The sequence below is a fragment of the Teleopsis dalmanni genome, unplaced genomic scaffold (assembly GCF_002237135.1).
Source record: "Teleopsis dalmanni isolate 2A unplaced genomic scaffold, ASM223713v2 unscaffolded_contig_0364, whole genome shotgun sequence".
NCBI lineage: Eukaryota > Metazoa > Arthropoda > Insecta > Diptera > Diopsidae > Teleopsis > Teleopsis dalmanni.
This window is the reverse complement of record NW_024031746.1, coordinates 309-14530: the sequence shown is the minus strand read 5'-3', so window position 1 is coordinate 14530 and position 14222 is coordinate 309. Positions and strand designations below refer to the sequence as shown.

The window sequence follows — 14222 nt, the reverse complement described above, 5'->3', positions numbered from 1 at the left end:
AATATTATATAAAGAAAAGAAATAAAAGAACTTGTTATTGAAATAAATTAGAATATTTTAAAATTATCTTTAAGTAATTTGCAGCGTCTTGCAAGTGAGTACCGAGTGTGGTGTGTTAGTTATAAATTAACAAGTGTAATTAGAAGCATTATATAATAATAAATAAAATTAGCATAAACCACTATTTTTATTTATTTAAAATAGAATTTAAAAATGAAATTAAGTGAATAAAATATATACAAGTGAGTATTTCATCAAATAAATGACATATTTTGATATATAATATTTTATGGTCATTACTATAATAAATAAATAATTGGATATTAAATATAATAGAATAAGATAAATATTTATTAACTTAAGAATGATGTGAAGTATTGCACATAATGTCTAAATAAGAGAATATAATTTTTTTAAATGCATAAAGAATTTTTGTTTGCTTATTAGAGATTAAATTTATAGCGCATTACAGAATAAAAGAATCTCTTCATATTATTCATGAGGTATTATTAAAAGAAATGATCGTGCACTATGACAAGGTATATTGTGCCCATTACTCGGGTTAGAATGTTTCTCCAAGTCCGTTTTCTTTAATGAAAGACAATATAAAGTCCTAGTCTTGAATATTTATGATCCATGAAATACCCTCCTAGGTGTTTATTCCGTTTGTGCATCAGTGGACACTACCCAAGCACATGGTATACAGTTTCTCTCTTCTCTACAGTATCTGCAGTCTGAGTTGGATTGAATTCCTAACTTCGATAGGTGATTATTCAATCTTTAGTGACCGGTCATTAATAAACGCAATAGGTATACCATATACTAAAACATTTTATAAAATAAATAAATAAATAATGAATCTTCTTTTTACACATATTTTGTAGCCCTAAAAAGGGCTGTTTTGATGAATTTAAAGTTTGATTTTTAAAATTATTTTTTTGCAGCAGTTTTCTTGACTGATGTTTTTTTAACGGCAGTTTTTTTAGGTTTTGCGGCCGCTTTAGCTTTTGTAGAAGTAGACTTTGGTTTAGCTGGCTTAGCCTTAACAGATCCAATCTTTTTAACACTTTTAACTTTAGCTTTTTCAGTTTTTTTCTTTTCAACACTCTTCTTAGCTGCCGCAGATTTCTTAGGTTTTTTCTCTCCAGATACCTTTGCCTTTGACTTTTTAGTACCTGCAGATGATGCAGTAACCTTCTTCTTCGTAACACCTGATGGCACCTTCTTTTTCTTACCCTCGACAGACGATTTAGGAGACTTAGCAGCAGCAGCTGATAATTTAAATGAACCAGATGCACCTTTTCCTTTTGTTTGTATCAATTTGCCATTAGCTACAGCAGTTTTCAAATATTTTTTAATAAATGGAGCCAATTTCTGGGCATCACATTTATATGTGGCACTTATATACTTTTTAATTGCCAACAATGAAGATCCGCTGCGTTCCTTCAAGTTCTTGATAGATGCATCAACCATTTGTTGTGTTGATGGATGAGATGGAGCTGCAGAAGGTTTTTTTACTTTTGTTGCCTTTTTAACAGCAACTTTCTTTTCAGGAACGGCAGTTACCTCCTTTGGAGAATCTGTATTTGCAACGGCAACAGCTTCAGACATATTTGCTTTTTAATATTCCGTAATATTCTTACTTATGAATATTTTTTCGCATTTTTATGGTAGCTTAGCTCACTTTGTACGAAGCGCCGAGAAGAGCGCATTTATAAAAATTTTTCATTAATACATATTTCTACTGAGTTTGAAAAAATTTTTCAACATTTATTATTAATTTTAAATAGACCAAGTAAATTAAACACATTTATTTAAATCAAATTAAGTAAAGAAGATATTGAATATTTTATTACATTCATTTTTATACTAATTATAATTATATAAAATATATAAAAATTGGTTTAAACTTTAAATTTTGTAAATCTATAGTTGAACTTGTTAATAAATTAGAATATTTTAAAGTTATCTTTTGTATAATTTATATATTAAATTATTTATTAAATAGTTTATTCAATTCTCTGTTAAATTATATATATGGTTTTATATATTTCATATATTTATAAATGCAAATTTAATAAAACACGAGATGCATAAAAACGTCAGTTTTAACATTTTGAATGCTTATGTTTTATCCTATTTTGAAATATTAACTCAATTTATATAAAAGTTTAAAATTTTAAAGCACTAATAGAAATAATTATAAATAAATATATTGTATTTTAATTAGAATATAAGATTATCACTTTTAATTATATCAAATAGTGTCTATTTGAGATTAGATATCCATCCATAATGTTAACATGTTACATTGAATTCGTTTACTTTAAAATATGTTTTAAGATTTTCTATACGTATTATTTTTAAAATTTTATTACAAGTTTTAAATAATTTTTAATCATGTGAAAAATTATTATATATAAACGTTATTAATAACATATCAGCAATTAAATTTATAGTTTTCAATATCATTCGAATATAACAACTGTACGTATCCTACTTAATAGAATTCATAAAAAAAAATTATATCTACATACATGATTAAAAATATATAAGAATGAAATCATTTTACTTTTTCTTTTATAATTATAATTTAATCATTTAACTTTGACTATTATAAGTATTTTATTAAATATGTATATTTAAAAAAAATGTTCTTTTTATTACTTTATAATTAAAATAAAATTAAAATTAGATGTGCGTATTCTAACATTTTTATAAGGAGTGATATACGACATAAAATGTTAAAATTTAAGATGAATTTTTTTATAAACTAACATGGATATGGATAACATTTAAATAGATACTGAAGTATATATATAAACTTGCGGCTGCAATCTTCCATAGTCATTCCTAAGAGCTAGTTTTAGTAGGTTCAAGACTCACACAGTGGCTTCGGATGTTTTCCATCTACTGCCATAAATCTTTTATAAAATATAGAATATTTTATAAAACTAATTCAGATACAAATTTTAAAAACTCTACCTTTAAATAATTTATCTATAATAATAAATATTACAATACCAAAATATTGAAATAGTAACTATGATAATAATAGTAAACATTTAGGCCGTGTGCGAGTTCGAGTATATTTAGGGGAAATAGTCAATTATGTCGGTATGGCAGCGATTGTTGGTACATACCAGAATTTCTAATGAGATAAATTAGGTGTTACCATTTTGAAAATTTTATAAGATGTTTAGTAAATAAATAAATAAATTTTAAAACTTTTAAAAGAAAAATAATTATTTTTTATATGTTTCCTTCTTTATATTATGAATATTAATGTTTTTTAATAATTGTATCACATTTATTTAATAATAAATACAAATATTTGGCACAAAATTATTAGTTTCTTGATTTCAAAAAGGTAATTATGAAACTTTATGCTATTGACCTGGCAACGTTATTTGTTTTGTACATTTTTATTAGTAACAAATATAATATTAATATTATTGTAACTTAGATTATACTACCTGCGAAGATTTATGTATCTATTTACTGATACGCGAATCTATGATAAATATTAAAAAATTCTTAATAATATAAAGGGTTAGGCGATTGAAGTGTTACAAATTACACAGAGATATGTTTGTCAAACTGATATTGCCAACTACGTCAAATTCATATGAATGACAGCTATTTATATTGTTTACAAATTACCACAAGCATTTGCGTCTAAGTTTTATAGAACTAATATTATTCGAAATGGAATTAATAAATAAGTGTGATTGCATTATATTTGGTTGGAAAATTACAACTAGCTATTGTGCTTGAGCTCAAATATCTCAATGTGAATAAAATGTTTGTGTATCGTACCTTAAATCGTTATAATAGCTCAGGCAGAGTCACCAAATGCTATAGTGGTGGACGAAAAAAAACCAGCAACATTGCCTAAAATGGTTCGGAAAGTGAAGGCTCGACTTAAACGAAATCCACGTCGTAGTACTAATCAAATGGCCAAAGAACCGATAATATCTGAACGAAGCATCTGACGCATTTTCCAAAATAAGCTCAAGGTAAAGCTTTAAAAGTTCCAAGGCACAAGATCTTGCACCAAAGCAACAAAAAGTTAAACTCGAATGAGCAAAGGAGTTGTTACGCTGGGCCAATTTGGAGAGCAAGTTGAGAACTAAAAAATAAGCCAGTTTCGATACGCTGAAGAAAGCTTTTATTCAGGAATAGGCCAAAATACTGGAAGATCACAGCCATAGTCAAGACAAAAGGTGGCCACATCAAGCTAGAGTGAATGGATTGTGAAATTTTAATTATTTTCACAAATTTTTGTAATTTGAATCAATAAAAAAATAATGTGATCGCTTGAATAGGTAACACTTCAATTATCTAACCCTGAATAATAAACTTGCATTCTTAAAAAATAGTGGCACAGCGAACCTGATTTCTAGGAAGTCAATTGGAACGCATACATACTCGTATGTATAAAAACTGGTTGATACCTGCTGCCCAAAAACAAAAAAAAAATTATTACTATGTAACAAAACGCAGTGTTAAGTTATACACTAACAATGCTATGTATTTTATCTGTTATGTAGGCTGATTTACAATTTTCGAAGATTTCGATTTCATGAAGGTCTTCCAGGAATGTAACGGAACAGAAGGGCGAGGCAAGAAATGATTGATTGTTAAGTGTTTTAAAGTATGGCTTGTGTAAGTTAGTAGGGTAGGTATGATAGTATGTACAATATTTATATCAATTGATTTAATGAAATACATTTTCTTTAATAAAATAAATTTTGTCGTCCTGAAAAGGACGGATTAATTGATAGTTAATTCTCCACGTATATGTATTCGTATTTTAATAAATAAAATAAAATAATTTAAGCCTTCTTTTCTGTTTTCTTTGGCAAAAGTACAGCCTGAATGTTTGGTAGTACACCACCTTGTGCAATTGTAACACCAGACAATAATTTGTTCAATTCTTCATCATTACGTATGGCCAACTGTAAATGACGAGGAATGATTCTTGTCTTCTTATTATCGCGTGCTGCATTGCCAGCCAATTCAAGAACTTCAGCAGCCAAATATTCCATAACGGCAGCTAAGTAGACTGGAGCACCTGCACCAACGCGTTCAGCATAATTGCCTTTACGCAATAATCGATGAATACGACCAACTGGAAATTGTAATCCAGCACGATTTGATCGTGACTTTGCCTTGCCTTTAACTTTACCACCTTTACCACGACCAGACATAGTTGAGTTGAGTTTCTAGTAGTTGAGATTTATAAAAATTGGATCTATTTTTTTTCAATCCTTTTTTTTAATGATGCCGACAAATTATCTCATATACTTTTTCTAAACGCAATTTAAAATAAAAAATTGCTTTAAACTTTCGTTTGAAAAATGTTTATATAGAAACGGAAATTGCTCCAAATCGACGATTAAAATTTAAAATCAGAAATCATGCCACCAAAAACTAGCGGAAAAGCAGCCAAAAAAGATGGAAAGGCTCAGAAAAATATAACCAAAAACGATAAGAAGAAGAAGCGCAGGAGGAAGGAGAGCTATGCTATCTACATTTATAAAGTGTTAAAGCAGGTCCACCCCGATACTGGTATATCATCGAAAGCCATGAGCATCATGAACAGCTTCGTGAATGACATATTCGAACGTATTGCTGCTGAGGCTTCGCGCTTAGCACACTACAATAAGCGCTCCACCATTACTAGTCGGGAGATTCAAACTGCTGTTCGTCTTTTACTTCCCGGTGAACTGGCTAAGCACGCAGTTAGTGAAGGAACAAAAGCTGTCACTAAGTATACTAGTTCCAAGTAAATTGCGTTATATCAAACAAACACCACTTATTCAAAAGGCCCTTTTCAGGGCCACAAAAATATTCAATTGAGTTGATAATTTATCTATATTATAAATATGTATAGAGCCCTGAAATTATTTACGAAAACTGACAGGCTTATCAACACCGCGTTATTGAATCTCAGAATGGTTACAAGCTCCTCGGGGAGGTATGCAGATCTGATAAAGTTATAAACAATAATCCAGACAAGGCGTAAAGAGGGGTTAAGAAGAAACCTCGTAGTTAATAGAAAGTAAAAGTGCTCAAGTGCACTGACTCAACTAGCCTCAACATAATAATAATATAAATATGATATATATTTTGTTTTTGATATTTCTTTTAAAAGGCTACTGATAGAAGAAAAAAATAAAAAAAAACTTTGACAGTCTCTTCATGAATTATCAGCTATCGTTTGGTTGTTAGTGAATAAATGATTCAATCAACAAATTAATTTCTGTCGGTTTTGAGGATCTTACAGTTTTTTAATCATGGATAATATAACCTGCTAAATAGAGTTAACTCTTGAATTAACGAGTCTTAATCCTTATCATCAGTCTTAGTACTATCATCGCTTTTAAATTGATATATTCTATATTTACATTCGTGCTTTAAATTTGAAAACATAAATATAGTATTTGTTCCTTGTCATTCATTCTATGATACCATACAATTTCATGGGATAGATAAGCTCTTTTACAACTCATTCCTTAAGCGTTCTTTTAGTAAGTTCAAGTCTTACATTATGGCTTCTGATGCTTTCTGCTTACAGCAAAAGAAAAATAAAATATATTGATTCAATTAAATGTTATGACGTGAAACATTCTATGTCTAATGATACACTATATGATACTAATAATAGTATACATATGATGCTAATATTATACATATTAATATATGTTATGCTACTTCTAATAGCAATGTCTATACTACATCTATATGATATAATTTATCATTATCTCTTTTCTTTGAATAAACTTACTATGCAACAATTGCATTTACATTTTGCTTATTTTATTTTCGTAGTCAAAAATAAGCAATTGAAAATAGTTAAGCAATTTCAAACCCTGGATAAGTCATGTCATTTATTTATCTCTTTTCTTTATATAATTTTGGTCCTGAAAAGGACCGATTTTTGTATATTTATAAAATTATATTGCTTCCAATCTTAAGCACGTTCTCCACGAATACGTCTAGCCAATTGAATATCTTTTGGCATAATTGTAACGCGTTTGGCATGAATTGCGCATAAGTTAGTATCTTCAAAAAGACCCACTAAGTATGCTTCGCTAGCTTCTTGAAGAGCCATTACAGCAGAACTCTGGAAACGTAAATCAGTTTTGAAATCTTGTGCAATTTCACGGACCAAACGCTGGAATGGCAATTTGCGAATCAAGAGCTCAGTACTCTTTTGGTAGCGACGAATTTCACGTAAAGCTACAGTTCCTGGACGATAACGATGTGGTTTTTTCACACCTCCAGTAGCTGGTGCACTTTTACGTGCGGCTTTGGTAGCCAATTGTTTTCGTGGTGCCTTACCACCAGTCGATTTACGAGCAGTTTGCTTTGTACGAGCCATAATTTATGAGATATGTTACAATATGGTATTTTAAAAAATAGCGCAATTGAATAGCTCAATTTTCTCATCATACCTGGATGTTCTGTTTCAACTATTCACATGTTTTAACATTCATTGTTTCTCATATTGCTTATTCTTTTTGTTTTGTTTTCTTTTGTTTTGTTTTGTTTTACTCAATCTTTTTCATATCTTTCATAGTGCTTATGTTTTCTATAAATAGTCGTCAATCATCCGTCGTCACTTCATTTATTGTTTGAATTTGAATTCGAACGGTTCTATCATATCTATAAAAATTTAAATACAAAATGACAGGTCGTGGTAAAGGTGGCAAAGGATTAGGAAAAGGTGGTGCTAAGCGTCACCGCAAAGTTCTTCGTGATAACATCCAAGGTATTACGAAACCAGCTATCAGACGTTTAGCTCGCCGAGGCGGAGTTAAGCGTATTTCTGGTTTGATTTATGAAGAAACTCGTGGAGTATTGAAAGTATTTTTGGAAAATGTGATCCGTGATGCTGTTACATACACAGAACATGCCAAAAGGAAGACTGTTACAGCCATGGATGTCGTATATGCTTTAAAGAGACAAGGCCGTACCTTATACGGTTTTGGAGGTTAAGCAAATAATCAATTATTGATTTAATAATGCAATAATATATTGCCCAATGGTCCTTTTCAGGACCCAAATAATCTTACACTTAAAGAGATAAATTTACATATATATGTGTTGGTATTTTTCTAATATTATAAAAAAAATAAAATTTATTATTAGCTTGATCGATTGATGTCTGTCGAGTATAATTGATAATTAAAATGATCAGTTTAACAGAGTCCAAAATATTTATTATTATAATTCTCAATTTCTTTGTTACATTAGCAGTATATATGTGGACTAGCTTCTTACGGGCTTAATTATAATTCTCATTCAATTTTTTTATAGAATAAGATAAATAGAACTGACGTATATAAGTAATTTGCGGACTGTTAGATATTGCAGTTTGAAGTTTCCACACAATGGTGTGAAAATTTTCTCCATTCATTCCTAAGAGGTGGTTTTAGTGAATTCAAATCTCACACTGAATCTGAATCTTAATCTTAATCCAAATCCAAGTGTTCAACAAGCAAAATGATTGCGGGGAAAATGAAAGTGAAAAAAATTCGTATATGAATTAAGTGAATTATGACAATATTATATAAAGAAAAGAAATAAAAGAACTTGTTATTGAAATAAATTAGAATATTTTAAAATTATCTTTAAGTAATTTGCAGCGTCTTGCAAGTGAGTACCGAGTGTGGTGTGTTAGTTATAAATTAACAAGTGTAATTAGAAGCATTATATAATAATAAATAAAATTAGCATAAACCACTATTTTTATTTATTTAAAATAGAATTTAAAAATGAAATTAAGTGAATAAAATATATACAAGTGAGTATTTCATCAAATAAATGACATATTTTGATATATAATATTTTATGGTCATTACTATAATAAATAAATAATTGGATATTAAATATAATAGAATAAGATAAATATTTATTAACTTAAGAATGATGTGAAGTATTGCACATAATGTCTAAATAAGAGAATATAATTTTTTTAAATGCATAAAGAATTTTTGTTTGCTTATTAGAGATTAAATTTATAGCGCATTACAGAATAAAAGAATCTCTTCATATTATTCATGAGGTATTATTAAAAGAAATGATCGTGCACTATGACAAGGTATATTGTGCCCATTACTCGGGTTAGAATGTTTCTCCAAGTCCGTTTTCTTTAATGAAAGACAATATAAAGTCCTAGTCTTGAATATTTATGATCCATGAAATACCCTCCTAGGTGTTTATTCCGTTTGTGCATCAGTGGACACTACCCAAGCACATGGTATACAGTTTCTCTCTTCTCTACAGTATCTGCAGTCTGAGTTGGATTGAATTCCTAACTTCGATAGGTGATTATTCAATCTTTAGTGACCGGTCATTAATAAACGCAATAGGTATACCATATACTAAAACATTTTATAAAATAAATAAATAAATAATGAATCTTCTTTTTACACATATTTTGTAGCCCTAAAAAGGGCTGTTTTGATGAATTTAAAGTTTGATTTTTAAAATTATTTTTTTGCAGCAGTTTTCTTGACTGATGTTTTTTTAACGGCAGTTTTTTTAGGTTTTGCGGCCGCTTTAGCTTTTGTAGAAGTAGACTTTGGTTTAGCTGGCTTAGCCTTAACAGATCCAATCTTTTTAACACTTTTAACTTTAGCTTTTTCAGTTTTTTTCTTTTCAACACTCTTCTTAGCTGCCGCAGATTTCTTAGGTTTTTTCTCTCCAGATACCTTTGCCTTTGACTTTTTAGTACCTGCAGATGATGCAGTAACCTTCTTCTTCGTAACACCTGATGGCACCTTCTTTTTCTTACCCTCGACAGACGATTTAGGAGACTTAGCAGCAGCAGCTGATAATTTAAATGAACCAGATGCACCTTTTCCTTTTGTTTGTATCAATTTGCCATTAGCTACAGCAGTTTTCAAATATTTTTTAATAAATGGAGCCAATTTCTGGGCATCACATTTATATGTGGCACTTATATACTTTTTAATTGCCAACAATGAAGATCCGCTGCGTTCCTTCAAGTTCTTGATAGATGCATCAACCATTTGTTGTGTTGATGGATGAGATGGAGCTGCAGAAGGTTTTTTTACTTTTGTTGCCTTTTTAACAGCAACTTTCTTTTCAGGAACGGCAGTTATCTCCTTTGGAGAATCTGTATTTGCAACGGCAACAGCTTCAGACATATTTGCTTTTTAATATTCCGTAATATTCTTACTTATGAATATTTTTTCGCATTTTTATGGTAGCTTAGCTCACTTTGTACGAAGCGCCGAGAAGAGCGCATTTATAAAAATTTTTCATTAATACATATTTCTACTGAGTTTGAAAAAATTTTTCAACATTTATTATTAATTTTAAATAGACCAAGTAAATTAAACACAATTATTTAAATCAAATTAAGTAAAGAAGATATTGAATATTTTATTACATTCATTTTTATACTAATTATAATTATATAAAATATATAAAAATTGGTTTAAACTTTAAATTTTGTAAATCTATAGTTGAACTTGTTAATAAATTAGAATATTTTAAAGTTATCTTTTGTATAATTTATATATTAAATTATTTATTAAATAGTTTATTCAATTCTCTGTTAAATTATATATATGGTTTTATATATTTCATATATTTATAAATGCAAATTTAATAAAACACGAGATGCATAAAAACGTCAGTTTTAACATTTTGAATGCTTATGTTTTATCCTATTTTGAAATATTAACTCAATTTATATAAAAGTTTAAAATTTTAAAGCACTAATAGAAATAATTATAAATAAATATATTGTATTTTAATTAGAATATAAGATTATCACTTTTAATTATATCAAATAGTGTCTATTTGAGATTAGATATCCATCCATAATGTTAACATGTTACATTGAATTCGTTTACTTTAAAATATGTTTTAAGATTTTCTATACGTATTATTTTTAAAATTTTATTACAAGTTTTAAATAATTTTTAATCATGTGAAAAATTATTATATATAAACGTTATTAATAACATATCAGCAATTAAATTTATAGTTTTCAATATCATTCGAATATAACAACTGTACGTATCCTACTTAATAGAATTCATAAAAAAAAATTATATCTACATACATGATTAAAAATATATAAGAATGAAATCATTTTACTTTTTCTTTTATAATTATAATTTAATCATTTAACTTTGACTATTATAAGTATTTTATTAAATATGTATATTTAAAAAAAATGTTCTTTTTATTACTTTATAATTAAAATAAAATTAAAATTAGATGTGCGTATTCTAACATTTTTATAAGGAGTGATATACGACATAAAATGTTAAAATTTAAGATGAATTTTTTTATAAACTAACATGGATATGGATAACATTTAAATAGATACTGAAGTATATATATAAACTTGCGGCTGCAATCTTCCATAGTCATTCCTAAGAGCTAGTTTTAGTAGGTTCAAGACTCACACAGTGGCTTCGGATGTTTTCCATCTACTGCCATAAATCTTTTATAAAATATAGAATATTTTATAAAACTAATTCAGATACAAATTTTAAAAACTCTACCTTTAAATAATTTATCTATAATAATAAATATTACAATACCAAAATATTGAAATAGTAACTATGATAATAATAGTAAACATTTAGGCCGTGTGCGAGTTCGAGTATATTTAGGGGAAATAGTCAATTATGTCGGTATGGCAGCGATTGTTGGTACATACCAGAATTTCTAATGAGATAAATTAGGTGTTACCATTTTGAAAATTTTATAAGATGTTTAGTAAATAAATAAATAAATTTTAAAACTTTTAAAAGAAAAATAATTATTTTTTATATGTTTCCTTCTTTATATTATGAATATTAATGTTTTTTAATAATTGTATCACATTTATTTAATAATAAATACAAATATTTGGCACAAAATTATTAGTTTCTTGATTTCAAAAAGGTAATTATGAAACTTTATGCTATTGACCTGGCAACGTTATTTGTTTTGTACATTTTTATTAGTAACAAATATAATATTAATATTATTGTAACTTAGATTATACTACCTGCGAAGATTTATGTATCTATTTACTGATACGCGAATCTATGATAAATATTAAAAAATTCTTAATAATATAAAGGGTTAGGCGATTGAAGTGTTACAAATTACACAGAGATATGTTTGTCAAACTGATATTGCCAACTACGTCAAATTCATATGAATGACAGCTATTTATATTGTTTACAAATTACCACAAGCATTTGCGTCTAAGTTTTATAGAACTAATATTATTCGAAATGGAATTAATAAATAAGTGTGATTGCATTATATTTGGTTGGAAAATTACAACTAGCTATTGTGCTTGAGCTCAAATATCTCAATGTGAATAAAATGTTTGTGTATCGTACCTTAAATCGTTATAATAGCTCAGGCAGAGTCACCAAATGCTATAGTGGTGGACGAAAAAAAAACAGCAACATTGCCTAAAATGGTTCGGAAAGTGAAGGCTCGACTTAAACGAAATCCATGTCGTAGTACTAATCAAATGGCCAAAGAACCGATAATATCTGAACGAAGCATCTGACGCATTTTCCAAAATAAGCTCAAGGTAAAGCTTTAAAAGTTCCAAGGCACAAGATCTTGCACCAAAGCAACAAAAAGTTAAACTCGAATGAGCAAAGGAGTTGTTACGCTGGGCCAATTTGGAGAGCAAGTTGAGAACTAAAAAATAAGCCAGTTTCGATACGCTGAAGAAAGCTTTTATTCAGGAATAGGCCAAAATACTGGAAGATCACAGCCATAGTCAAGACAAAAGGTGGCCACATCAAGCTAGAGTGAATGGATTGTGAAATTTTAATTATTTTCACAAATTTTTGTAATTTGAATCAATAAAAAATAATGTGATCGCTTGAATAGGTAACACTTCAATTATCTAACCCTGAATAATAAACTTGCATTCTTAAAAAATAGTGGCACAGCGAACCTGCTTTCTAGGAAGTCAATTGGAACGCATACACACTCGTATGTATAAAAACTGGTTGATACCTGCTGCCCAAAAACAAAAAAAAAATTATTACTATGTAGCAAAACGCAGTGTTAAGTTATACACTAACAATGCTATGTATTTTATCTGTTATGTAGGCTGATTTACAATTTTCGAAGATTTCGATTTCATGAAGGTCTTCCAGGAATGTAACGGAACAGAAGGGCGAGGCAAGAAATGATTGATTGTTAAGTGTTTTAAAGTATGGCTTGTGTAAGTTAGTAGGGTAGGTATGATAGTATGTACAATATTTATATCAATTGATTTAATGAAATACATTTTCTTTAATAAAATAAATTTTGTCGTCCTGAAAAGGACGGATTAATTGATAGTTAATTCTCCACGTATATGTATTCGTATTTTAATAAATAAAATAAAATAATTTAAGCCTTCTTTTCTGTTTTCTTTGGCAAAAGTACAGCCTGAATGTTTGGTAGTACACCACCTTGTGCAATTGTAACACCAGACAATAATTTGTTCAATTCTTCATCATTACGTATGGCCAACTGTAAATGACGAGGAATGATTCTTGTCTTCTTATTATCGCGTGCTGCATTGCCAGCCAATTCAAGAACTTCAGCAGCCAAATATTCCATAACGGCAGCTAAGTAGACTGGAGCACCTGCACCAACGCGTTCAGCATAATTGCCTTTACGCAATAATCGATGAATACGACCAACTGGAAATTGTAATCCAGCACGATTTGATCGTGACTTTGCCTTGCCTTTAACTTTACCACCTTTACCACGACCAGACATAGTTGAGTTGAGTTTCTAGTAGTTGAGATTTATAAAAATTGGATCTATTTTTTTTAATGATCTGATGTTGTTTTGTTTATTTTTGTTAGTGCCTTTTGGTATCTTTACTTCCTTTTTTTTGTGAACATCTTAGTTATGTTCACTGGGTCAATCTGTTGTCTTCATTTTTAATACTTTAAATTGTCCTTAAAGTATTAGACTTCTTAGGTCGGCGTACCTGCCCTTTGTTCGGTGATATCCTCTGGGCGTTAACATCTTTAAAGTTGGATTTCTGTGATTGTCCACCTTCTGAAATAGTTTCAATGCTTTGTCCTTGATGTATTTCTTTACGGTTTCTATTTTCAGATCCTTATGTATATCCGTGTTCCTGATGTATGAAGGGATATTGAGTATACGTCTTAGTGCCAGATTTTGTGCTATTTGTAGCTGGGCTATGT

General features: G+C 28.9%; 7 protein-coding genes across 7 annotated transcripts; 2 read left to right on the top strand and 5 right to left on the bottom strand.

Moving 5' to 3' along the window:
- Positions 1-915: 915 nt before the first annotated feature.
- LOC119663396 (histone H1-like) lies at positions 916-1661 on the bottom strand. The gene has a single exon (XM_038073000.1). It carries the CDS (start codon positions 1609-1611, stop codon positions 931-933), a length of 681 nt encoding a protein of 226 aa, XP_037928928.1. The 5' UTR covers positions 1612-1661; the 3' UTR covers positions 916-930.
- Positions 1662-4817: 3156 nt separating this feature from the next.
- Positions 4818-5261, bottom strand: LOC119663397 (histone H2A). Its single transcript, XM_038073001.1, has one exon. It carries the CDS (start codon positions 5211-5213, stop codon positions 4839-4841), a length of 375 nt encoding a protein of 124 aa, XP_037928929.1. The 5' UTR covers positions 5214-5261; the 3' UTR covers positions 4818-4838.
- A 147-nt stretch (positions 5262-5408) lies between these two features.
- On the top strand, positions 5409-5843 carry LOC119663402 (histone H2B). The gene has a single exon (XM_038073006.1). It carries the CDS (start codon positions 5424-5426, stop codon positions 5793-5795), a length of 372 nt encoding a protein of 123 aa, XP_037928934.1. The 5' UTR covers positions 5409-5423; the 3' UTR covers positions 5796-5843.
- A 1109-nt stretch (positions 5844-6952) lies between these two features.
- On the bottom strand, positions 6953-7488 carry LOC119663401 (histone H3). The gene has a single exon (XM_038073005.1). The coding sequence runs from the start codon at positions 7388-7390 to the stop codon at positions 6980-6982; it is 411 nt and encodes a 136-aa protein (XP_037928933.1). The 5' UTR covers positions 7391-7488; the 3' UTR covers positions 6953-6979.
- A 207-nt stretch (positions 7489-7695) lies between these two features.
- Positions 7696-8007, top strand: LOC119663400 (histone H4). Its single transcript, XM_038073004.1, has one exon. The coding sequence runs from the start codon at positions 7696-7698 to the stop codon at positions 8005-8007; it is 312 nt and encodes a 103-aa protein (XP_037928932.1).
- Positions 8008-9488: 1481 nt separating this feature from the next.
- Positions 9489-10239, bottom strand: LOC119663398 (histone H1-like). Its single transcript, XM_038073002.1, has one exon. It carries the CDS (start codon positions 10182-10184, stop codon positions 9504-9506), a length of 681 nt encoding a protein of 226 aa, XP_037928930.1. The 5' UTR covers positions 10185-10239; the 3' UTR covers positions 9489-9503.
- Positions 10240-13389: 3150 nt separating this feature from the next.
- On the bottom strand, positions 13390-13833 carry LOC119663399 (histone H2A). Its single transcript, XM_038073003.1, has one exon. The coding sequence runs from the start codon at positions 13783-13785 to the stop codon at positions 13411-13413; it is 375 nt and encodes a 124-aa protein (XP_037928931.1). The 5' UTR covers positions 13786-13833; the 3' UTR covers positions 13390-13410.
- Positions 13834-14222: the final 389 nt, after the last annotated feature.